Raw genomic sequence first — 27,864 nt, forward strand, 5'->3', positions numbered from 1 at the left:
ATGCTCTGGCTTCATGCACACCAGGTTCGGCTAAAGTAACGATGCATGTGAGAGATGATGCCTTGGTGAAAATGGAAAAGGCACTGAATATTTGGACTGAGGACTTAAACCGTCGACATGTGCCGCTAGACTCCTAGTTCGTCAGAAACAAAGCAAAACAACTCAATGCTCAGTTTGCTGGTGAAAGCAGTGGTGTTGGTGAAGATAATGGTGATGAAAGTGAGGCAGGTGAAAATAGTGATGATGGTGATGAAAGTAATGACGATGGTGATAGGCCTAGTAATGTTGGTGCTTCTAGGCAAAAGAAATTTGCAGCCAGCAAGGGCTGGTTCGAGAATTTTAAGAAAAGGTATGGCCTACATAACATTAGGATGATTGGTGAAGCAGCTTCAGCAGATCAGATAGCAGGAGAATCGTACCCACGTGACTTTGCTGAACTTATAAGGGAGAAAGGGTACAGGCCTGAACAAGTGTTTAATGCGGACGAAACAGGCCTGTGGTGGAAGAAAATGCCTAAAAGAACGTACATTTTGAAGGAGGAGAAAAGTGCGCCAGGCTTTAAGGCAGCAAAAGATCATGTGTCTGCTGTTGTGGGGTAATGCAGCAGGACATATGATAAAACCCATGCTCCTGTATCATTTGTTATAATGTTAAAGACGAGTTGGATTTTTTGTCAATAAAGGATATTTCTTGCAAAAGTTAAGCAGAGATTAAATATGAAATATACGAGCATAAGGAGAGTTGAATTTTCCTAAAAGAAGATCCTAGCGAAAGCTAGGCTAAGATTCATCTTTGATAGCATAAACTGCCATACAGTCGTGAAAATTTAGGTCTGGGAGAAATGGAATATCAAGAATGAAAGGAAGCTCTTGAGAATGAAAGTAAATAGGAGAGCGTGGTCTCTCTGGTATGAGCTAGCAGCACCACGCGTGTGTTGTGAAGATCGGTGCGAACAGCTGATCTAATGTAACACTTGCCTCACTCTCAGTTATTAGAACGTATGAATGACCACCACTGCTGCTATTTTTTTTTTTTTTTTTTTTTTACACACTCGGTTATGTAAACGTATGGATGGCTACAACTCCAGGTTTCGCCTTTTATTTTTAGATGGAGTGAGGTGTAAGTGGAGAAGAAGTGATGATACAGCAGCCATTACAAGTTGAGGTCCAGTGTACGACCACTATGCATCAATGTCAGAGATTATGCTATTTTTTCCATAATTCTTTACTTAATATAAGTAGTTTTATTATGATATTCAGTTTTTCAGTTGCCTAACTAATTTATTTCTAAGAAACACTAAAACTAAACTGCATATTACATATGAGTGATTGAAGGGATACTAAAATATATAAACAAAGGGTACCTGACCAGACGAAAATTGGTATCGACGGTTTTAGGCATCGACGGGTATCTTAGGTACCTAACCCCCGTTGATAATGAGGGTGTACTGTACTTACAACAAGTCTCTGGCTCCTGGACTGGCAGTTATGGATCCTAACCTAGCCTAACTCAGAAAAACACCTCCCTACTGCACATGCATAGCACCTTAGGCACTATTCACACCAATAAGGGACATAAAAGAGTGAAATGAGGTGTTAGAGGTAAGTATGGAAAAAACAGTACACTCAACCCCCTGCTATCACACATTCAGCTATCACGCTTATCTGCTATGACGCACACATCAAATGCACAACCATACATGCTATCACGCACCCCAAGACCATTATCATGCGTCGAGTTTGAAGACAGGCTAAGTGAAACTTATTCACACGGCACTTCATACGAGGTTTGCAGAGGATACGATGGTTAATCGGAACGGTAACGTGGTAAAATTCCCAATTATAGCACGGGCATTTGGAATGCATCTGAACGGATTCTTGCCGAGGACACGACGGGCAAAACAGTGACTAAAACCCATTCGGCTCGAAAGAATATATTGTACTACAGCATTGAAATTTAGCGGAACACTGAATACTTATTAACCCTTTAACCGCGGGTGTCATTCCAGAATGACATTGCAAAAACTGGACCAAACCGCGGGTGTCATTCTCGAATGTTTGTGAATATTTTGAATACCCCGCATTTTTTCCGTGCGCTAATTGTTTCAAGGGAGAGTAGCTATTAAGTTCTTTCACTCCAGCCGACCCCCACCTCCCTCCTCCCCCCCCCTGGGGCCCCACCTCCCACCCCCTGGGCCCCCCACCCCACCCCGGACCAAACATGCATCAGTATCTGTCCAGCTGTGTGAGTGAGAACACTGCTGATGTGGCAGTGAAGTGCAGGCAATTACAGTGCCTTTTACCTGCCTCAGTGAACACAGAGTGGGTGTTTATTGTATGTGCAGTGTTCATATATGTTTATAGTATTATTATCAGAATGAGGTTGGCATTTGGTAATAGTGTGTGAGCGAAAAATAGTGATTACAACACCACTGATGTGGCAGTGAAGTACGGGTAATTACAGTGCCTTTTACCTGCCTCAGTGAACACAGAGTGGATGTTTATCGTATGTACAGTGTTCATGTATGTTTATAGTATTATTAGCAGAATGAGGTTGGCATTTGGTAATGGTGTATGAGCGAAGGTAATGGTGTGTGAGCGAAAAATAGTGATTTTAGATCGCTCACCTCTAATGGCACTGCCCATCCAGTGACAGTCAACGAAATCATGAAACCTACATCATTGCAAAGCCGAAGGTTAGTACTTTCTAATGGTACCTTATTTTTTGCTCTAGATTTATTCTGTGCAGAGTTATAAAGGTTTAAAGTTTGTTTACATTTTGGTCGAAACCCCCGCGGGAGAGGCCAGTCGGGGCAAAACAATGCCCGCGGTTAAAGGGTTAATATTGTACTTTAGAATAAATATCAATCGTTTTGAAACCCTTATAAAGAGTTAATATTTCTTATGCCGAAAAAACTGTGATGTCGATAAAGTAATCAAGTGTTTACAACTGAGACGGGGCTCTGACGACAGTGTGAGGAACGTGTGTGATAGCGTCCAAGTTTTGTTCTACTTAAATGTTCCTCAGCCATTCCTGATATAAGGTACCATGTGATACCCCCTTTAGCTGTGGACACTAAAGAAATGGAGACAGCCAATGAGATCTGGTGGCAACTAAGCCACTCCCAAGCCTCGGAACCCATCAAACCACCCAAGCTGTAATCCTTATAAAAGTTTGATGGCTTTTTATGTTGTTTATTCATTATACTGTTATTATTAATATAATAATGCTTCATTTCATGTTAGAGGAGAGATTGGCTGGAAATCGTAGGCATAAAGTGGTAAAACCAATTAAAAATTTTCCCATTGATTATTCAGTTCAGCTATTGCGTATTCACCTATCACGCGCGTTTCCTGTGACCAATTAGGCGCGATAGCAGGGGGTTGAGTGTACAGTACAATATGAAACATTCTGGGTACTTACAGCAAGTCCCTGGCTATCTCGATGAATAACCCGCCTCCTCTCAGACTGTGACAGTAAGAAGGAGTTCCTGATGTACTTGCAGTACACTGTTCATGAAGTCTTGCACAGAACTTAGTCATTTGCACTCAGAATTCCATTCTCTTAACACTGCGCACTCTTGTCTTACTTGCGCTTCATTGTACCTTAATGAAATAAGTGTTGCACTCTGCACTTTAAGTCTTTCCACTCTTGAAACCATTTTCTAAACAAAACACACTCAAGTTAATTTACGTACATTTACAGTCCGTTAAATTTTTGTCTTTTCACTCATCATCATCATCATCATCATCATCATCCGGACCTCCTTTCCCATCCAAGGGCAGGGTGAGGAGTAGCAATGTCCAGACAGCCCAAAATTGCCCAATCCAATGGGCCACGCTTCCATTCACTCATCATTCAAGCCCCTGGAATCCTGGCTCTATCAGATACGCCAAAAACATTCACCACGTTCTGTAGCTTCACATATCGTATCCGACAGAGTCAATCCAGACGCTGCCACGTTAAAAAGGGGTGCCAAAAATCCCTGATCCTCACAAAATTCATCCAGCCAGCTTGATCTCCTGTCAGTTCCCTATCCTCACCAACTTCCAAACCTCTCTTCCTCGCACATTCATCCACCATATCTCTCCACCTTCTCCTTGGCCTACCTCGCCTCCTCCTTCCTTCGAATTCTCTCAGATATACCTTCTTCACCACTCTATTGTTATCCATTCTCTCCACATGACCATACCATCTCAGTACACTCTCTTCAATTCTGGTGTCCACTGACTTCCTCACTCCGCATCTTTCATGAATCACATTATTTCGTATCCTATCCACCCTCTGTACTCCACATACATTTCTCAGCAGTCCCATCTCCACTGCTCGTATACTTGACTTTTCATTTTCATGCCACATCATAGTCTCACATCCATATGTTAAAGTTGGCACTAACACTCCTTCATGTAAGTCACGTGCAGCTACAACACTCAAGCCTCTATTTCTTATCAAGGCCTTCATTGCACCAGCTACTTTTCTTCCTTGTGTCACTCTACTTTCAACTTCTTTTGCACATTTTCCTCCCTTTTTCTATCACTGTACCCAGGTATTTGAACTCTCTCACCAATTCCAGTCTCTTTCCATTCACTGTTACATTGCACTGGGAGTCACCTTCTCTCTCAATAACAATTACTTTACTCTTTTCTACATTTACTCTCAAGGAACGACGCTTACAGACATCAGCAAAACTCTGTACTAGCCTACCAAGTTCTTGTCCAGTACTTGCAAGCAGTACTGCATCATCAGCATACAACATATTTGAGATATTCCATCTATCACCATTCATTACCAATGCCATCCCTCTCTCCATTACTCGTGTTTTCACTTCTCTCATCACCCCATCCATATATACATTGAACAACCATGGGGACATCACACAACCTTGTCGCAAGCCCACACTGATTATGAACCATTCACTTAGATGCCCATTAACCCTGACACATGCTTCACTACCATCATAAAAACTCTTGACCGCACCTAACAGCTTACCCTCTACACCGTACATGTGCAAAACTTTCCACAATCCTTCTCTGTCCACTTTGTCATATGCTTTTTCCAGATCCATGAATGCCATAAACACCGTATGGTCCATCTCACAAGCCTTCTCTACTATCTATCTCACTGCAAAGATTTGGTCCACACATCCTCTGCCACTCCTAAAGCCACCCTGTTCATCACTCAGTAGGACTTCTGACATCTCTCTTACTTTATAATAAGTCTTCCATATACCTTCCCTACCATACTCAGTAAGCTTTTGCCACGATGATTCTTACACGCACTTCGTTCACCTTTATTTTTGTACAGGGGTACAATCACAGCCTTTTTCCACTCTGCAGGCACAGTTTCACTCATCCATGCCATCTTACATATCTCCAACAAGCACTTCATTCCATTCTCTCCACTATATTTAAGCATCTCTGCATACACCTCATCAACCCCAGCTGCTTTCACATTTTTCAGCCGCTTCACAGCACTCTTCACTCTAAATCCTTAACACTATGCACTGTTTTTTTCACTGCACAACTCTGTAAATTCCCGTGTGGTCTAGTGGAGAAGTTCTTGGCGTCTGATCACTGTCAGAGTCTGAGAGTAGCACATGCAGGCGACCTAGGGGTGCGTCGCTGGGTCGTGGTGATGGCGTACCCACTGCGGACGACTCTGAAAAGAGGCGCAAACTCACGTCGAGTGGTGACTCCACCGTGCCTGATGTGCTGGGCTGTGGCTCGGAGCATGAGGGCCTGTCTTGGGGAGGCAATGGAGTGGAGCCAGGGCTGGGCACAGCGGTGGTCACGGGCCTGAAAATGCTGTCAATGGTTGATTGACGCAAGGAACGACGATTTTGACGATTAATGATGCGCTGCCTGAAAGGACGCACTTCCTCCACAAGTCCCAAGGGCCCCATCTCCCTGTCGCAGTCCGGGTGCTCCAGGTAGTCTAGAGCGAACTCCAGGTGTTCCCGGAGTGCGCTTAGCTTGGGGATGGCTGGAGTAGTGTCACGCTGAGAGAAGTCCGTATCATCGTCGCCGTCCTTATCGGAATCTTCAAGCTGGGTACTGACACCTGCAACTGAAGATGCGATCTCGATATCAGACATGGCCTGATACCCAGGATCACCCTCGTCGTCATGCAACCATTCACGCACTTCGTCCACATCAACATTGTCCCCATGCGCACATAGACTTGCATGGAAGTCATCCACGTCAAAACCTAGGAAATTGTGCTCCACATCCGTTCCGAGAAGGAGACAAGACCAACCATTTTCTAGAGTCTTGACAGTGATTTCCTTCCATGCACTGGCCCAGTTGTAGATAGCAGACTTGATATTGTAGCGGCAAAAGTTTTCCAAAGTCCGCTGGCCTCGCGTGTCCCGTCCCTCCCTGCGCTCGTCCTCATCCTTGAAGACAACCATCACCTCGTCCAGGAACTTCCACTGGTACAGCCTCTTCGTTGCCATGATCACTCCTTGCAGAAACATGCACCTTATGCTCCTATTCTCAGCCACCAACTCCTTGTCGCACGGGTGGGCAGGTGCATTGTCAAGGAGAAGGAGGGCCCTAACCTGGTCGCGTGGGATTCCCAGTTTTTCCATCTGGTAATGGATGACCTCCTTGACGAAATGGTGGTGGAACCAGTCTTTGAAGATCTGGGCTGTGAACCATTCCTTCAAGGAATGTTACCAGATAACAGGAAGGACATCCATCACCCCACGAAGACACCGAGAACTTTGCACGGCCAACAGTAATGGGCTTGAGCCGGTGCATGCTGTTAGCATTGGCACAACACAAAGCAGTTATCCTTTGCCTGCAGAGCTTGCGGCCAGGTACATGCTTATTTGTCTCCTCGGCTAGAGTCTTCATAGGCAAAGAGCGATAGAATAAGCCAGTTTCGTCAGCGTTGTAGACTTGACTGAGAGTTAGGCCCTCCCTGTTGATCAAGCCCTTCACCTTGTGCCGAAACTCGTCAACTCCATCCTTGTTGGCGTCCAAAGCTTCGCCATGGGACTTCCGCTTGGTAAGGCCATATCGTAACTTGAACGTGAAGAGCCAACCTTCGGATGCCTTGAAGTCTAGGGCGTCGTAAAGCCTTGTGAACTTCTCAGCAGCAGCCTTCAGCTCCGTGCCACGCACCATCACACCAGCAGCACGTTGCTGTCGATACCAAATCAATGTAGAGCGGTCGACTTCTGCATACTTGGGAGTATACATCACCTTCCTCTCCACGTTGCGTTTGCTTTTCGTCGAGAAGTCAGATGTGTACTGCATGAGCTTGTCGCGGGATCTCTTTATATCAAACAAAGTAGATCGGGCCAAGTTGAATTCACGGAGGGTGCGTGAGGTAGACCATCCCGCATCCACCTTGTCCAATATCTCCCTCTTCTTCTCCAGAGTCAAAACCACTCTCTTCTTCTCAGGCAGCAGTGCCATCATCACACACATGATGGAGAGGCACGAGAGCAGCAGGAGAGCCTGCAACAGGTAAGGCACCACCACAAAAGCGAGCACGTGGTCAGCCATGACAACGAGTGTGCACACACAACTAGAGATGGGCGGTAAGTGGGGAGGATGCAGCTGTGTTCTGGTGCGGAACAACGCACAAGAACACAGCTGGCCTGCGCAGTGCGCGCCAACTTCAAATTATGGGCGGAAGAAAGTCGGATTTTTTCCTAATTTTTTGCGGTTTTTGGCCCATTTTGGGAATATCTGATCACAGGACGAAAATGTCTGGTTATTGGGGATGTCTGGAAAATGGGCGTCCATGTATTGGAGAGATTACTGTACTTGGGAAGTGTGATGAGTAAGGATGGAACTTTGGGGGATGAAGTGCGTGAAAGAGTACAGCAGGGAAGGAAGGTTGTTGGTTTACTGAAAGCAGTGATGAGAAATATGTAGGTGAGTATGGAAGTTAAGAAGTCAGTGCATGATAGTATTGTGATACCTACCCTGATATATGGAAGCGAGGCATGGACCTTGCAAGAGGGGAATAAGTCAGTAGTGAGAGCTGTGGAAATGAGTTACTTGAAAGGATCATGTGGAGTGACATGAAGGGACAGGTTGACGAATGATGAAGTGAAAGAATGTTGTGGGGTGGATGTGGATGTGGTTGAGAAGATAAGGAGAAATACACTGAGGTGGTTTGGACATGTGAAGAGAATGGAGAATGAAAGACTGACTAAGTGGGTGTATGTAGGTGAGGTGGAGGGAGGGAGTTGAGAGGTATATGAGGGAGGGGGGAGGGTAGGCAAATGGTGGGTGACAGAGCGACTTGGAGGTGTTTTGTCTGCAGTCACCCTTTGCGGGCTTAGGGTGTTGGGGTATAGAGAGAGAGATAGATATATATATATATATATATATATATATATATATATATATATATATATACAGTCATCGCAATGGAAGTCTGGACCCTCTAATTCACAGCATATATTTAGTAGGGGCCAAGAAATATTGTTGGAAAATTCCTGTAGTTGGTGGATTTTTTTTCTGGTGGTTTCTAGCGACTTTACAGGCTTACCACCACGTGCTGTGAGTTTATGAGCTCAGTGCCTGCCTGACTGTGGATGGGAAAGCACGTCAGATTTTCTTGTCGTGCCTGGCCTTTGTTAATTTCAAGGTTCTCGTTTTCACACCCTCCTCTGTCTCAGTGAATCATTGGAGATGGGTCCCAAGACACTAACTGATGTAGAAAAAGCCTGAATTTTAACTATGAGAGAGGAAAATGTAAAAATTAAGGAGAGGCTTCAGTGCAGCAGTACGGCTGGGGATCTTGAAGTCTGTATGAAATCATTGGTGTATGGTTGTTTCAGACACATCTTTCAGCAATTATGGGTACATATCTTTCAGTTGTGTAGCAAACATGTGTCTTTTATCACAGCTTGCTTCAGTAACCTGTCTGTAGTTGGTGATGTCTTCCTTTTAGGTCCTAGCATGTCTTTATGTTGGGGAATTGTGTTTTTTAGCAGGTGGCGGGCAGCAGCAAGGAGTGACATAACGGTAGATTTTCCTCATCTAGTTCGAATACAAATAGCCTTAATTTTTACATTTTCCTCTCTCATAGTTAATATTTGGGCTTTTTCTTCATCAGTTAGTGGCTTGGGACCCATCTCCAATGACTCTAAGGCAGAGGAGGGTGTGAAAACGAGAGCTTTGAAATTAACAAAGGTCAAGCAGGACAAGAAAATCTGACGTGCTTTCCCATCTAAAGTCAGGCAGACACTGAGCTCATAAACTCACAGCACGTGGTGGTAAGCCTGTAAAGTCACTAGAAACCACCAGAAAAAAATCCACCAACTACAGGAATTTTCCTACAATATTTTTTGGACCCTACCAAATATATGGTGCGAATTAGAGGGTTCAGACTTCCATTGCGCCGACTGTATATATATATATATATACAGTAAAAGCTCGATTAACCGGAATGCACGGGTATCTTCCATTCTAGATGTGGAATTTTCTGGATAATCGAATGTTACTCTTAGAAATTTTCTTAGAGGTCAAACAAATGAAGTAGTACCAAACTTGGGACTTTATTTCATAAAGTACATTGTTAAGTATTAGATACAGTACAGGTACACTCACGCTTACTAATATCTGCCCAGGGGTGCCCCCTTCCTATCTCAGAATACCCTGGGAAGAGGGGAGGGGGGACAAAATGAGCTCCACCAGCCACTGCCCCAGCTGCCGACCATCCCCCATACCCCTACCCAACCCCCCACCCCACTCGTCATTCTTAACTAGCAGTTACATCTCAAACTGATTTCATGCTGAACACTCTTGGTCCCACTACTAGTACAAACAAAGAACATGAGGATATGTTAAAAGAATATAACTATCAACATGTTTCAACAAGAAATTAATGCATTAAGACATTAACAGTAAAACAAAAATGTTAACAATGGCCACCTCAGGCCTTCTGTGTTGGGTGCACTGCTTTGCAAGCAAACACACACACACACACACACACACACACACACACACACACACACACACACACACACACACACACACACACTGAAAAACACAGAAATAAACACACCCAAACACACAGGCACAGACATGGACGTATGCAAACACCCAACGCATGAGGCCTGGGATGGCGGTTGTTAACGTTTTTGTTTTATTGTCAACGTTATAATTCATTAATTTCTTGCTGCAGCATGTTCATAGTCATGTTATATACTTTTTACATATCCTAGTGTTTTATATTTGTGTATTAGTAATGTGACTATGAGTGTAAAGTATGAGGTTAGCTTGAGATGTAACTGCCAGTTAAAAATGATGAGTGGGGGGCTGGGAGGGGTAGGGGTATGGGGTAGGGTTGGGAACTGGAGTAGAGGCGGGTGGAGCTAGTTTCATCCCCCTCTCCCGTCTTCCCTGCGTATATGGGAGTATGAAAGGGGCACCCCTGAGTAGAAATTAGTGATCGTGAGTGTACACTACAATACACACAAAAAGACAGCAAGAGAAATTGCGCAGGACTGAACACAAACCAGCAAACATTACCAGAAATTATTTAAAGATAAATTTAGCATATGTTACAGGCCAAAATGATTTTGAAAACTTAGCTGCGTACACTACTTTATCCTGTACTGTACAGAACTAATTAAGAATTATAGTGGGGGGACCAGTATCTAGAATATTTTCAACCCCATGCCAGATCGAATTTGCGTTCCGGTTATACGGATATGCCAATGCATTGGATGCCGGTTAATCGAGCTTTTACTGTATACTGTACAGTACTTATATATATTCCATCTCCATTTATCTATCGCCCGACGCCCTAATCCCGTAAAGGGTGGCCACAGACCACACGGCTCCAAGTCGCTCTGTCACCCACCATTTGACTGCCCTCCCCCTAACTCACTCCCCCACCCTCTTATGCTTCTCAACTCCATCCCTCCACCTCATTCTTGGTCTCCCCCTTCCTCTCCCTCCCTCCACTTCACCTACATACACTCTCTTAGTCAGTCTTTCACTTTCCATTCTCTCCGCATGTCCAAACCACCTCAGTGTATTTCTCGTAATTTTCTCAATCACATCCACCCCACAACATTCTTTCATTTCGTCATTCGTCAACCTGTCCCTCCTTGTCACTCCACATGCTCCTCTCAGGTAACTCATTTCCACTGCTCTCACTCTTGACTTGTTCCGGTCTTGCAAGATACATGCCTCACTTCCATATGTCAGGGTAGGGATCACAATACTATCATGCAGTGACTTCTTATTTATACTGTATATATATATATATATATATATATATATATGGGGTGGAGCCTCTGTGGTACAGAGTGTGTTTCGCATGCTGGTTGGACGTGGGTTTGCCTTCCATCAGAGTTGTGAAAACTTTGGGAAGCGTTCACTGAGCCACTTACCGCTTTGGCGGACATAAGGGGTGCTGTGGTTGAACCTGTGTTGCATACTAGTATGCTTGCACCCAGTCAGCTTAAGCGGACCAATTACACTTGGTTCACAGACTACACACACATCCAAAGCCACTGCAACACTACAATCACACTCACAAGCACTTCTCACCCTACATACAGTCTCTACCAGACAGCCAAAGTTCATTGGCTGTATCGTCCGTGTTTCGGTAGGGATAGGCCGGTCCTGCAGTGGACCTCAACGGCTGATGATGATGATGATGATGATGATGATGATAATATATGTGGTAGGTGAGGGCACTGACCATCCACTCACTCGGTGTAGTGCTGTTCTCGGGTGGCTGCTCTTTCTTTTTTCATTCCTTCCTCCTATGTACATCTTTCCTTCTTTCTTTCCTCTTCCTTCTTTCTGTGGGTGACTCTGCACTGAGTGGCAAGTCAAATGGTTTCCTGTACACCAAGTTAAAGTTCAAAGGGTGGCAGGAAGATGCTTGCTGCTATACACGTCAACTGGCGTTGCTCCACACCCAAAATCGTGACGGTTATACACGTCAACTGGCGTGTAAGAGTTAAGTGCCAGGACCACGTGGCATAGCCCCAGCCTCTTACACTCCTCAGGGGGCAACATATGATTGGATGATGGATGAATATATATATATATACAGTATATATATTTCACTGTCTATATTCAACAAATCCTCAAAGTGCTCCTTCCATCTCCTCAAGTTCTCTCTCTTCTCCACCAACAATCTATTACTGTATTCCCTTCTTTCAATTCCCTACTATTTCCCATTTCACACTGTCTTACTTTCTTTACCTCCTTCCAAAACAATTTCTTACTCTCCCTCCATTTTACGCTCAGGTTCCTCCCAAACTCTTCATCCACTTATTTCATACTCTTTACTTCCCTTCTGCCCACATATACCTCTCTCTTCTCTCTATCTTCTCCCCTACCTCTACTCACTAGCCATTCACTATATGCCTTCTTCTTTTGTTCCACAGCTTACTTCACCTCATCATTCCACCATGCTGTCCCTTGCACACCCCTGCATCTCCTCATTCCACAAACCACCTCACACACTGCGCCTATCTCTTCTGTGAATATCTTACATACATTTTCCACTCCATCCATTTGCTCTAATTTATACCTTTCCAGTCTTTATTCCACTATGCGCCTATACTGTACTCTGTTATTTTCTCACTGTCTTGCCACTTCTCCACTCTTCTCACAGGAGCTGTTTCCTCCTGTCGTCCCCTTCGTCTCGTCACCCACTTTCTTTACAGCCTTACCTTGGCCATCACTAAGTGATGGTCCGAGATTCCTTTCCCCCACCCTCTCCACACTCTTGCATCCAACACTTGTCTTCTCATTTGGTTGTCCACACACACGTAATCTGTCATTGAGTTTGATTCAACATGTTCATTGTCCATCCTCCTCATGACTCTCCATGTATACCTGTGTATCATCTTATGCTGAAAGTTGGTGTTGGCTATTGCCAACCCCTTACCAGCACAGATGTCCACCAAAGCACTACCATTCCCATTTAGTTTGGCTGGCACACCCCACTGACCAACCACTTCATCCACTCGTACAGTCTCAACTTTGCCATTCATGTCTCCAATCAAAAGAACTCTCTCGCTCCTCTCAAACTTGTCCATACATACTTCTACTCCCCCCCAAAACTCATCTTTCATTCTTGCCACTCGCTCCTCTGTCGGTGCAGACGCACTTGCAATCAACCACGCTTGTATACCTACTTTCACCCTCACCCATAGAATCCTTACACCCACTGTTCCATACTCTCTTATATTCTCCTTCCACTTCTTGCTTATCATCAGACATACTCCCTCTCTTGCCCTCTCATTCTCATTAATTTCCACACGTATTCCTAAACTGTATTCCCATTCTCTCACCCTTTCACCTTTCCATTTAGTTTCAGTCAGTCCAATTACATCCACTCTTGCATCCCCAAGCACCTGAACAATCTCTCTTTCTTTCACTTCATCATTCACTCCTCTCACATTCCATGTCCCCACCCTCAGAATGTCCTTTGTCCGTTCCCTAGTCGTCAACATGTGGTCCGTCCTGGTCCAGGGCGCTTTATTCGCTTGTTTAGTTAGTTCTTTTTATGGGGTGGGGCACTAACCCACCACTAATCCTTATAGCCACCTCATACAACAAGCAGGGATAGTGGGGGAGTATTCTTGAAAACCCCCTACCCCCAGGTGGGGTATACATATATAATATATATATATATATATATATATATATTCACACACACACACACACACACACACACACACGAACAGCCGGAGAGAGAGGTCGTCCAGGCATCGCTCCTAACCTTGAGTAGTTTCAGGAATTTTGTCTGTCCTGTCTCCTAGGGTCTTTCTTTAAATTTAAAATAATGAAAGTTGGTAGACTACCAAAAATGTAAAGATTTGTTGGCAATAGTATACATGAATGTTTGTGGCTTATTCGGTAACAGCTGTTTAGGTACTTTACCGGTACGTTAAAGATGGCCGAAAATGTAAACAATGAGGGAATGGAATTTCAAGGATTTGATGCTAATACTAATGTCATGGACCTGGTGAAAACATTAATTATGAGGATTAGTGAACTCGAAAAAAAAGTAGAGAATCTAGTGATAAAGGATGTGTCAGGAAATACGGAAACCACCATACAGAGTCTAATCCAGTCCAACGAAACAGCCAATGAAGAGATTAAGAATTTGAAGAGGGAAAATGTTGAACTGAGGAGGAAACTTGAAGAGAGTACTAATAAAACGGAGAAGGTGAGTAATGTACTAGAAGAACACAAGGCAAAGTGGGCACACGTAGAAGAAGAACAGAAAGAAGTGGTCAGCTTAAGAGAGATCATCCAGGAAGAAAGGGAAATGAACAAGAAAGAAATGGAAGAAAATGTAGTGAAAATACTGAAGAAAAAAGAGAAAATAGTGAGAGAAACTGTAGAAAGGAACAGATGTGTGGTAGTATTTGGAAACAGGGAAGAGGAAGAAAAGGTTAGGTTCGCAAGACTCGAGAGAGACACGAACATGGTGAGAGGAATATTAGGCAAGATTGACCCCGAAGGAGACAAGTGGGTAAAAGAAATTGAGGAAGTAAGGAGGATAGGGCCTTATAAGAAAGGGGAAACAAGACCATTGAGAGTCAAGTTTACATCAGAAAGTGTAATAAATGAGATACTTAAAGTGACCTGGAAATTAAGCAAAGAGGCGGGGATGGAAAATATTATAATAAGAAAAGATCTGAATGAAGAAGAAAGAGAAGTTTTAAAATCATTAAAGGAAGAAGTAAAGGAAAAAAATGATAAGAGGACAGAGGAAGAACGTAATACTTTTTTTTGGAGAGTATTGGATATGAAAGTAAGGAAATGGTATTTAAGGAAATAGAAGTGAAGGAAACTAGGGGGGATGGTTGTGAAAGATCAGAAGTTGAGGAAGTGGTACGGACAGAGAGTAGGAGAGAAGAGGGTATTAATAATGTCAAAAATAATTTGAAGGTGATATATACTAATGTTGATGGTTTCATATCAATAAGGATCGAAATTAATGATTTTTTGAGAGAACATGAACCTGATGTCATGTGCTTTGTAGAGACCAAATTAAGAGAAGATATTGATGTTCATTTGGGAGATGGTAAATACAAACTGTGGAGAAAAGACAGAAAAGAAAAAAAGGGAGGAGGAGTGATGATAGCAGTGAAGAACAACATAAATGTAGATACTGTGGAAATGGGAGAAGGCAGGGCTGAAGTGATATATATGAAATTAGAAACTGGAGAGAATGTTAAGAGAGATATGGCGGTTGTTTATGTTCCCCCAAAGACGAGAGCATGGAAGGATGACGAATACCATGAGATGTTGTCAGATATGGCTAGCTACTTGCAAAAAATAATTGAGAAAAGCAATAATATAATTTTGGTGGGTGACTTTAATTGTAAAGAGGTGAACTGGGAGGAATGGTACTCGGGAGGCGGCGAGGATTCGTGGGGTACTATGTTATTAAATATAATAATGAATAATGTGATGACGCAGTGGGTCAAAGAAGAGACACGGTTTCGAGGTGAGGACACACCAGCAAGGTTAGATTTACTGTTCACCAAAGAACCCGATGTAATAGAATCATTGGAATATCTCTGTCCTTTGGGAAAAAGTGATCACGTGGTCATTGAGTTCCAGATGTTAATAGGAAACGTCGAGCCAAGAGACGAGCTTCATAGACAGGGAAGATACAACTTTGGCAAAGCAAATTTTACAGGATTGAGAAACTTTTTTGAAAATGCGGATTGGAGAAAATTCAGAGAAACAAGAGAGATACAGAGGAAGTGGGATATCTTTCTAGACTTCTATAATTTGGGAGTGGAAAAATTTGTACCAAGAGTAAGAGGGAAAGAAAACAGGAAAAAGGAGTGGTTTAATAGAAGGTGTATGATAGCCAAAAAAGAGAGAGATAAGGCGTGGAACAATTGGAGAAAGAGAGGTAACGACAGAACAAAGGAAGAATATAAAAGAACAAGAAACGAATACACAAGAATACGTAGGGAAGAAGAAAGGAATTTTGAAAAAGGTATAATTGACAAATGCAAGGATGAACCCAAACTGTTTTATAGATTTGTTAATGGCAAACTGAAACAAAAGGAAGGAATCACCAAGCTGAAAGTAGATGGAGAGGTCTTTAAGGATGCGGCAATGCAAGCAGAAATAATGAACAAACGTTTCCAGTCAGTTTTCACTAAAGAAAAGGAGCTTGTGGAAGGGGAGGGAGTAATTAGAAATGTTCCGGTGATGAAAGATATAAAAGTGGAGGTGCAGGAAGTGTATAAATTACTGGAAACTCAAGATGTAAGGAAAGCCCCAGGACCTGATGGAAATTCTAATTGGGTACTGAAGGAATGCAGAGAACAACTGTCAGATAAAATTCACAGCTTAATTGTATGCTCACTGGAAGAGGGGAAAGTGCCAAAAGAATGGAAGAGGGCAAATGTGGTACCAATTTACAAGGGAGGAAACAGAGAAGAACCCCTGAATTATAGACCAGTGTCTCTAACCAGCATGGTCGCAAAATTGTGTGAGAGAATCCTGAAAGACAGATGGATAAAATATCTGGAAGAGATGAATATTTTGGCTGAATGTCAGTTTGGATTCAGAAGTGGAAGGTCATGTGTTTCAAACTTGTTGAGCTTTTACTCAAGAGCAATTGATGTGGTACAGGAGAGAGATGGTTGGGTGGATTGTGTGTACTTAGACTTAGAGAAGGCCTTTGACAAGGTACCTCATAAGAGACTAATGTGGAAACTAGAATATATAGGAGGACTAAAGGGGAAACTTCTGGAATGGATGAGAGACTTTTTGAGAGACAGACAAATGAGGACAGTAATAAAGGAAAAGATGTCTGGATGGAGGGAAGTAACAAGTGGAGTCCCTCAAGGCTCAGTGTTGGCGCCAGTAATGTTCCTGATTTACGTAAATGATATGGTAGATGGAGTGAACAGTTATGCAAGTCTGTTTGCTGATGATGTAAAGATCTTGAGGAAGATAGAGGTTGAGGAGGATTGTAAAATACTGCAGGAGGATTTGGACAGGATACACAATTGGAGCCGGACGTGGGAAATGAAATTTAATGTAAAGAAATGTAAAATATTGGAAATGGGTAAAAGTACCAGGAGACCATCACTGAATTATTTTTTGGGTAATGAATTAATCACAAAAAGGAGAGAAGAGAAAGATTTGGGAGTGCTGGTCCAAGATAGTTTGTCACCAGAAAAGCACATTAACAAGATAGTTGGAGAGACTTATAAGCTCTTGACTAACATAAGAGTAGCATTTCATTATATGGATGAGGAAATGATGAAAAAATTGATAGTGGCCATGATCCGCCCCAGGTTAGAATATGCAGCGGTAGTGTGGTGCCCACACAAAAAGAAAGATATAAACAAGATTGAGAGAATACAAAGAACAGCAACCAAGATGGTCCCCAGTCTGACAGACGTGTCATACAGAGAGAGGCTGGAAAAACTGGATTTGCCTTCGTTAGAGGAAAGGAGAAAGAGGGGAGACATGATTGCGGTGTTCAGGACCATGGTGGGAGTAGATAAAATTGACAAAGAAGATCTGTTTGTATGGGATAAGAGAGCAACAAGAGGACATGGAATGAAATTGAAAAAGTCAAGCTGCTTGAAGGATATCAAGAAATATAGCTTTCCTTACAGAAGTATAGACTTATGGAATAGCCTGGACAAGGAGATCGTCCAGTCTAAAAACTTAAACGAGTTTAAAGTTAAATTCGACTTATTGAGAAACAGCGACGGAAACCCACGAGCATAGTACATTCCGTGTATATCACAATTAGGTATATTCTTAAATATTTGGAACGACTTAGACAAAGAGGTGGTGCATGAGAAAAACATTCATGTGTGTAAAGGTAGACTTGATAAATGTGGATATGGAGACAGGACAACACGAGCATTGCTCAATTCCTGTATACTACAAATAGGTAAATACAAATAGGTAAATACACACACATAAACACATTGTATATACAGTCAGCTCCTGCTATTTGTGAATTTTTCTGGGAAATCATTAAAAAAAATTCACATGATATTTCCTACTTTTCCTACAGCTTCAGCTGTTTCTGGTAGTTCCTGCCTGATTTTTTTGCATGTTTTCTGTGTGAAATACTCTCCTGTACAGTAAAACTGCAGTTATGTAGTATAGGTATGTGCTGGTCAGCACAGGGCATCAGCACATTATAGCCCTCAGTATTTTACAATACCAATCTCTCGCTCTTTTCTGGCAATGAGAGCATGCGTGTGATTGGCTCATAGGGTTGCATCCCTTATTGTGTGCCAACATGTCTTTTTTTCTCCCTATCATGCTGGCTGTTCAAAGAGGGAAGCCAGCCAATGCCACCGTGCTCTTTCTCGCTCAGTTCATCCTCTGGGTTGTGCATATGCATGTGTTCTGTGTGGTATTGAGACTTCATAAATCAACTTCATTCTTAATCCCTCGGAAACATGGGTCCTTAGCATGCTGCTTAGGGTGCATCTGCATTAGGAAGCCTTAGTAGCCAAAGAGAGCGATGTCACTGGAAGATAAAGTGAAATTGCTTGACATGGCGCATTAGAGGCAGTCATTTGCAGCTGTTGGTTGACATTTTGGTGTGAACGAGAGCATGGTGTGTTACATCAAGAAATATGAGAAGGCCATTCATGATGCTGTTGCAGCTAGTGTAGTTGGTAGTGCAAAGGTGGCGACAACTGCGCAAGATGCGAACATTGTGTGAATGGAATCAGCCTTAAGTGGGTTGAGGACTGCCGCAGAAAGAATGTGACACTGGATAACATCATCAGTCGCAAGAAGGTGTAGAGTCTTCATGCATGTTTTTCTCAGGAGGACCTGCAACCTTGCACCTCATCTGAAGACCCAGAGCCTGCACCACAGTTTCAGGCAAGCGAGGGGTGGTTTGACCGTTTTAGGAAGCGGTTCTCCTCAAACAACGTGCGACTCTCTGGAGAAGTGGCATTTACAGTCCATGAGGTAGCTGCAGCGTACCCTGCAGCTGTCAAGAAAAAGATCGAGGAGAAAGGGTACAGGCCTGAGCAGGTGTTCAGTGCTGATGAGATGGCATTGTTTTGGATGAAGATGTCTGCCATGACCTACATCACTCAGCAGGAAACATGAGCCCCAGGATTTAAGGCCACGAAGGACAATGTGGCATTCCTCTTGTGTTTCAGTGCAGCCGACCACATGATCAAACCTGGGCTCATATACTGTACAAGGCTGCAAATCCCCAGGCTCTGCGCAACAGGAGCAAGAACTTGCTGCCAGTGGACTGGATGCATAATAAGAAGGCCTAGATTACTAAGAAACTGTTTGGGGACTAGTTTCTCACGTGCTTCCTCCTTTAGGTCACGAGGTACTTGAATGACCTTGGCTTGGAGCTCAAGGTCCTTCTGATTGTCGATAATTCCAGTGGACACCTCGACAATCTACAGTGTGATGATGGGAATGTCCAGATTGATTTCCTGCTTTCCAGCACCACATCCATCATCCAGTCCATGGACCAGGGTTTAATCTGGGCCTTCAAATCCATCTACACCTGCAGATCCCTGCAGCACCTTGTTGAGTAAGTGGACAGTGACAACAATTTTGATCTGTGACAGTACTGGGGGGTCTTTATCATTAGCTGTCTCACCATCATTCAGGAAGCCCTCTCAGACCTGAAGAAGGAGGCCCTGAATACCTGCTGGAAGAGCATCTGGCCAGAGTGCATTCATGTTTACAAGGGCTTCTCTCCCAAAGAAGTCCGGACTGCAGCAGTGAGCAAGTCTGTGACACAGGCACAAATCCTGGGCAGCAAGGGCTTCAATGACATGAGGGAGGATGGGGTCAAGGAGCTCAGTGATGCCAATTCAATACCCCTCACAGATGCCAACTTGGAGGAGCTCACGAAGTCTGCCAGTGAGGAGGACGATGATGAAGATGCTTCTGATGTGGATGCGGAGGAACAACAGGGGCTGACCTTAGACGACTTGGCTACCATCCTCAGGTCAATGAAGGATGTCTATGAATATGTCTGCCCATGGGATCGCTGCATGATGTGGGCACTCAACTTCAGACAGACGCTGGAAGCACCTGCGCTTCCATACAAGACCCTGCTGAATGATATGAATAGACAAAGGCAGCAGTTGCCCATCACAGTGTTCCTGAGGAAGGAGCCTTGTTGACCTCTTGCCGCCGCAGTAAAACCAGTCACAGAACAGCCCTCTGCAGAGATGGAGCTGCCTCCACCTTCCACCCCAGCTGCCCCAGATGACCCTGATGACCATCCCTCCATCAGCAATTCTCCAGAGCTCAGCTAGAGCTTATCCTGCCGTACTGTACAGAATATTCATCGTTCATCATCCGTCATGTACTGAACGGCAAACTCTCATTGTCATCATCGCATGGGTGAGTAAAATGCACTGTACCCAGAAAGGCTTGTGTATCATCTTGTACTGTCTTTTTAGGAAGTACAGTCTTAATGTGATGCGTAAGGATGGAACTTTGGGGGATGAAGTACGTGAAAGGGTACAGCAGGGAAGGAAGGTTGTTGGTTCACTGAAAGCAGTGATGAGACATCGGGAGGTGAGTATGGAAGTTAAGAAGTCACTGCATGATAGTATTGTGATCCCTACCCTGACGTATGGAAGCGAGGCATGGACCTTGCAAGAGGGGAACAAGTCAAGAGTGAGAGCAGTGGAAATGAGTAACTTGAGAGGAGCATGTGGAGTGACATGGAGGGGCAGGTTGACGAATGAAGAAGTGAAAGAACGTTGTGGGGTGGATGTGGATGTGGTTGAGAAGATTAGGAGAAATACACTGAGGTGGTTTGAACATGTGGAGAGAATGGAGAATGAAAGACTGACAAAGAGAGTGTATGTGAGTGAGGTGGAGGGGGGGAGAGGGAGGGGGAGGCTGAGGATGAGATGGAGGGATGGGGTGGAGAGGTATATGAGAGAGGGGTGTGTGAGTTGGGAGCAGGGCAGTGAAATGGCAGGGGACAGGGCGACGTGGAGGCGATTTGTTTGTGGCCACCCTGATTGGGATTGAGGCGTCTGGCAATAGATAGATAGATAGACTTGGTGATAGCGGTTTTCGTTTTCACTGCAGGATGAAAATCCACCCTCCTGCTATTAATTATAGCCCATTTTCAAAAAGTCATTGTGCATCTGAGCCGGGATGAGTCCAAGACTCTCAAACATTGGCATGGCACATCATCCCATGACATCATCACACGAGTGAGCTGTTTTCATTGGTCAGGACTTTTTAGCTGTGAGTGCTTGCTTTTCACTTGCTCACGCCATCACAGCTGGGGTAGAAGATGAGTTTCACAAAGCATTGCCCACACCCCAGAGTTGTGAATCACAATATTTGGGGTCAGCTGCATGCCAAAACTGTGTTTTCAGTAATACACATTGTAATGCTCATTTTTATCCATCATAAACGTGTAACATGTTAATATTACAATGAATGAAATACTCAAGTAATTTAAAAAACACAGGAATAGTGTACAACTAGTGTTGGTTTGACCAGCCTTTGTTTACAACCAAGGCATTCACTCAAGGTCACAGACTTTTTCATGTTAGTTTAAGAGGCAGAATTACCTTACTGATTCACTTCCTATTCACCCCAGTTGTTTTCTATATTATTCTAATCCTTTTGATGATAGTAATGATTGTTTACTGACAGTTTTCTCTTCCCTCTTCCTTATATCAGTGCTCATCATGATCCACTTGTGTTCGTTTGTCAAGTGTAATGGGAGACTTTCTGAAACCTTCACACATCCACTGAAATTTGTTACTGCAAGCTTAACCTTACATATTCATATGCTGGCCATACATTTTGTTCATTTCATTTATAAAGGCTCCACCATGTTGCATGCAGATATTAATGAAATAACACTGGAAGTATATACTGTAACATACTAGCAGTTGAGTAGATTATTCAAGGTCATATTTTCATAAAACTTTCAGACAGCAGATGGTGAAAGTGAGAGTGAAGGCAGCAATGGCCCTGGAGTAATCAGCCTTGATGTAGAAGAGGAGAGTGAGGGTAGCCATCGTGGTCTTATCGTACAGGCATTACTTGTTGGTGATCTAGACAGTGCAGTGGAACTCTGCCTTGTTGATCGCCTCTACCCGCATGCTCTTGCCCTTGCTGCACGAGCTTCAGAGGATCTTTTTGCAAAGGTAAGAAAATATCCATGGAAGATATCAGAGAGGGTTGATATTGAATTCATCATATGAGACCTAAGACATATTCTTCGCATTACTGTAGTAGTGTCAACACCCAAAGGAAGTGACTTTGTGAGCTGGTTACAGCCCCCACCAAACACTGTGGGTTAGAAAAGAACTTCTTAGTCCAGTCATAGATGGATGAGAAGGTTGTTTGAGTACTGTATTCCATGTGGCACAGAAAGTGAATTTGCCCCCTGGTTGTGGTAGAGAGTTGGTGGGTTTTGAAATAAAACCCTCATATTTACAGGTCTCTCAGTGCCTGATATAAATTCACATCCATCAGAAAAGAGAATCACATTATTGGTGAAAAACATTCATTAGGTTTTCAGTTTCTCAAACAATCCTTTGTCCTCCTCCTCTTCCTCCTCCTCCTCCTCTTGTAGTAGTTGCGTCCTCGCTTTGTACAGTTGCCTCTCAGTTTACACGAGGGTTGTGATCTGTAAACAGTTGTGTAATGTGAATTTCTTTCATTTTAAACATAATTATCCCATAACAGTTACAGGTAAATGAGGGAATTAGGGTCAATGGTCATAAATGACTGGGATTAATTACTCTACAGTGTATATAGCATTTATTTACCACCTTGTACATACAACCATCTCTGATGTCACTGTTTTTGAGTACTGATTCTAGCCATCTGTCTGTAGCCAGACACCATAATCCCATAACTTAAAACTATTTCCATGTCATAACTATTCCTTGCATTTGCTGGAAGGACAAGAAAGGAAAGAGCAGAGTTTTCCCATGTTTCTTTTCCCCCTACAAAACAAATTTTGGGTACTGGAGGGAAAGTTATCATAAAAATTTATTTGTTTGAAGACAGGAACCCGCAGAGTCTTCTCATGTCTCTAGTTCTTGCAGAAGCAAGTTAACAGGGAACTAATCATAAAAATGTCTGAGACTCTCACCTCAGGTGTGCGGACACTCCTGTTTAGGGAACAATTTAGGATGCATTTCCCAGGGCTGGTGAACATCACTTTACTTATTCTTACAGATTCTCCTGTATACCTATATAATGAGTACCTCAGAATCTTTGGCAGACACCATCCTTATGCCAGTAACCATCAAGGTCAGGTGCCAAAAGTTGGACTGCAGGACATCAGTTGAGGCTTGTCAGTATTAAATTCTACATGATACACTCCCTTTACTGTGGCAGTGTTCATAACCCCTGAAAGGTGTCAAGAATGTTGCTGTCTGTTGTGTCTAATCAGTGATGGTAATGAGTTCCAGGAAACTGGGTTTCCCTAGTTGCCTGCAATCCAGCCAGGACAGCCTGCCATGGCTTATGATCCTTTAGTTCCTGCATAGTGTCCTTTAGTTTCTCTCTGCATCCTCAGGTCAGATCCCTTCTGCTCTTATTTGCAGCATTTGGAATGCTTGTCGTTATTACTTTATCCGAACCTAATTAAAAGCCTTCCTTTATCAATGACCTTGGAAGTTTTTCTCTTAGCTAGTGTAGGTGTGGAAGCAGCTGTTACCATAGGAGCCTGGGCAAGTATGGGATGGTGGTGGGCTAGGCAACTGGATTTGTGAGACAAGACTGCCCTACCATTGCCTTACCAGATGCACTGCCTCTCTGCCATCTCACTGCCGCTGTGATTGTGCTTTGTGATTTTGTAACCATTCAGACTATGGTTTCCCATCTCTGAGCCCCATTCAACATCCTCCCCCCCTTTTTTCTTCATGTCTTCTTCTCTTACCCCTCCTTGTCCCTTCTCAGAACTGGTAGGAGTGTGGATTGCCCTGTATTTAGTGCTGATACCATAGGTTCATACGATGGCCTGACCATTACCGCACTCTGACTCTTCAGTAAAATCTTTATCATGACACATTGACATCACCCTTTCCTTCACATCTTCTTTATACCTGGTGAATGTTGTTGTCCTTTCAGATAAAGAGAGAGACGCGGAACAATGGACTAGTATTCACAAAAGATTATAATTTTATTATGTGACAATAAAAAGTTCTGTGGATTAATGAATCTTTTTTTCAGTTGTCATTTTGTTTGCCATATTTTTCCCAAGTTATTATTATTTCGGTTTAGAAGGTTTTGTAGCTTTATGTTGTTATGAGAATAAGCAGACTGTATTTTTTGGACCTGAAGTGTAAGAATTTTTGTGTATGTAGGCATTGATACCAACCCAGTTTAGATTGTTTCAGACAAACCCTTTAAACTGGAAATGCATGAAGTGGATAAGTTTCCTTAATCCAACAGTCTCAACTTCTGCTAATATTTCTGTCAGGTTTTTGTGTTCAGAATGTGGGAAAGTACCATTCTGCTGCCACACTTCATAAGATTGGGGCTTAATGTTAAACTATCAGTCACCCTTGATTGGAAAGAATGGATTGAAGAAGTAGAGGATCAATAGTGGTCTGTCACAGTGAACCGTAAACTTCTTGACCCTCAGACTCCGGTCTTAAAACATGCCAGCACTTCATGGTTAGAGTTGGATGAATCTGACAACTGGCTGTTCCTGGAGAAGCATTTGAAGTTCTTGGTGAATTCCAAGTTCAGGCCAACCCAGCTTTTGTCCTGTTAACCCCAGAATTGGACTTAGAACTGTTTTACACAACTCTTTCCTGGGGACACAGAGCTGTGGTGCTTATAACTCCACTGCTTGTCTATTGCAATATCTGACACTTTCTGCTCAGCTCTATGAAAGCAATATCGGGTGAAATTAGGCAATATCCGACTCAGAAACAGGAAGCAGTCGGTGGTACTGTGTATTTTTCAGCGGTGATGTGTATCATTCGGCTTAGGTATGGGACCCAGTCAGCCTGTGGGCAGACCCTGCAACACAATAACACATGCTAACCAATCACAATGCATTGTGGGAGGGGCCCACCAGACATGCCAAGCCAACTGTCGCCCTCATTATCTTTGCCGAATGCCATATAGTGAGGACTTATTTGTGTCTTGTGCATTTGTGACCCATGTTGTGGCTACCCCTGAGTGCTATGACTTAACCTGTGACCCCCCGTGCCTCACTCATTTCTGTTGTGCTGTGACTTCCCTTGTGGACCCTCAGTGCTCTGTTCCCTAGTGCTCTGACTACTGTGCCCTAATTCTGCTTGATGGCTGCATTTGTGGCTTTTGTGTCAGTGCCTACACTAGGTGAGTATGATTATTATTATATTATGTGCTGTATTATGTGGTAGGTGGGGGTGCTCACCATCCACTCACTTGATGTAGTGCTGCTCTCGGGTGTCTGCCCTTTCCTCTCCTCCATCCTTATTTCCATCCATCCTCTTCTGTCTTTCCTTCATTCTTTCCTCTTTCTTCTGCCTGCGGGTGACTTTACACTCTCTCTTGTGTCTTTCTTTCCTTCCTTCTTTCCTCTTCCTTCTGCCTGTGGGTGACTCTTCACTGAGTGACAAGCCAAATGGTTCCTGTACACCAGGAAACCATTTACTATGCTGGGTGGTAACCATATAACCAAATTTTGGCTCCTGGTGGTTTAGTAAGGGTGCTCCAATCAGATTGAGCCGGTGAAGGTTTATATCCAAAGGGTGGTTGGGGTTTATTGCTCACGTAATGCCCCTCAGGGATGAGTGAGGCTGGTCACTCTCATCTTAAATGCCAGGACCAATTTCCTAGTCCATGGCTCCTATACTCCTCATGGGGCAACGTAGGATTAGATGATGGATGGATGGATGGATTACTGTTCTATATGCACTGTATCAGTACTGTGTTGTATTTTATGCATGATTTTAATCTTTTACTCATGAACAATATTGTAGGAAAGTTTTTTGGGATAGAGGGTTGAGACAGATTACTTAAGGCTCAGTGCTGAACGGATAGCTGATTAGGGGCTAGCTCAGCATTGCAGTATCTGGCAGTGGGTTTGGCTGAATTACGCCGGATAATTGAGAGATTACTGTATCCTATTTCCAAGTGTATAATGCACCTTTCTTTTCCCCCACATTAGTACTTTCCTAAAATCACACTGTGTGTTATCTGCACATGGTGGAAATTCTTGGTTGGTGAGTGATAGTTTAATGTGTCCATGGTCTAACTTGTGAGTGACTAAGTCATCTGAGAACTGATAAAAAGTAAGCACTTACTTTCTTAATATTTTATTTTGGGTGTACAGTCTCTTGGCACAATTTTAGTACTGAGCAATGAACAGTTAATTAACTTGTATAAGAAATTTAAGCCTGGTGGGTTAGTGCGCAACTCACTACAGCAGCCATTTATTTGTTATGGTGTTCACTTTGGCATGTACAGACATATATTAGTATATTAAAACAACCCTAGGGCTAAGTATGTCAGTATTTACTTAATTTCCACCCGTAATATTTTAAATGGATGTAATAAGCAGTGGAAAATATATCATTGAAGACTTAGTAATTAGAGGCAAGGAATGCAGAATTGTATTTGAGAAGCAATAGTGTGCCAATCTTGCTAATTTCTCAAGAAAATAAAAGCTTTCTGGGTTACCTATGATAAACCATGTCTAATTTATAGTATTCTTTGAATTAAGCTGGTTATAGTTAAATTGGTGTGAAGTAACGAAGCTAAAGTGTAAGTGGGTGGGGTTATTTTTTGGAGTAAGAAGAAGCAACATGCCGTCCATGAGACTGCATTGGTAACCATGGAGTTCTGTTTTTTTGACACTGCTTGGCTCTTCTCCTGTCAGAGTTCATATACTTTTTCAGATGTATTGTAAAACTGAACAATTTATGTATGATGGAGTGATGTTAGGGTCTATTTTCAGTTACAAAACTTTGTCTTCTGGGGTGATTCTTGTCCTTAGAGGACATTATCAGCCAACCCTTTCAGAATCATTGACTTTGTATTTTTCTAAATTTTATCTTCAAAATAAGGGTGTGTGTTATATGTTGGTGCATGTTATACAACAGCAGATATAGTAATTGCTTCCCACATCCTGATTAATCTTTACATCTGTGAATAGAGTAGCATTCTATCTGTCTATCAATTGCCAGATCCCTTAATCCCGTAAGGGGTAGCCACAAACAAATTGCCTCAGTGTCGCCCTGTCCCCTCCCATTTCATTGCCCTGCTCCCAGCTCACACCCCCCTCTCTCATATACCTCTCCACTCCATCCCTCCATCTCATCCTTGGCTTCCCCCTCCCTCTCCCCCCCTCCACCTCACTCACATATGCTCTCCTCATTAGTCTCTCACTCTCCATCCTCTCACATGACCAAACCACCTCAGTGTTTCTCCTAACACTTCCTATCACATCCACATCCACACCACAATGCTCCTTTATATCCTCATTTGTCAGCCTGTCTCTCCATGTGACTCCACAGGCTCCTCTCAAATAACTCATTTCCACAGCTCTCACTCTTGACTTCTGTCTCTCCAACAAGGTCCAATCTTCACTTCCATACGTTAGAGCTGGTATCACAATACTGTCATGTAGTAACTTTTTCACTTCCATGCTCACTTCCCTGTTTCTTATCATTGCTTTCAAGGAACCAGCAACCTTTCTTCCTTGTTGCACCATTTCAAGCACTTCATCCTTTAAACTTCCATCCTTACTCATCACACTACCCAAGTCTGTACTTAAACGCACTCACATTTTCCATTTCCTCCTCATCCAGCCTTCCTCCACCAAGTGGTGGTCAGAGAGTTAATTCCCCCAGCCTGTATATACTCTTGCATCTATTACACACCTTCTCATCCTGTCATCCACACATACATAATCAATCATTGCCTT

The 27,864-nt window shown here is 43.2% G+C and overlaps 1 protein-coding gene across 1 annotated transcript in view; it reads left to right on the plus strand.

The window, feature by feature from the left end:
- Window positions 1-27,864, plus strand: part of Sec31 (COPII coat complex component secretory 31) — a 485,856-nt gene that overhangs the window by 231,057 nt on the left and 226,935 nt on the right. Inside the window, exon 12 of the mRNA XM_080283301.1 lies at window positions 21,914-22,129. Within this exon, the coding sequence (XP_080139427.1) occupies window positions 21,914-22,129 (216 nt within the window). The remainder of the gene's footprint in view (window positions 1-21,913; window positions 22,130-27,864) is intronic.

Source organism: Coenobita brevimanus, chromosome 97, assembly GCF_032717465.1.
Source record: "Coenobita brevimanus isolate Jiangsu-jjx chromosome 97, ASM3271746v2, whole genome shotgun sequence".
In the NCBI taxonomy this organism is placed as follows: Eukaryota; Metazoa; Arthropoda; class Malacostraca; order Decapoda; family Coenobitidae; genus Coenobita; species Coenobita brevimanus.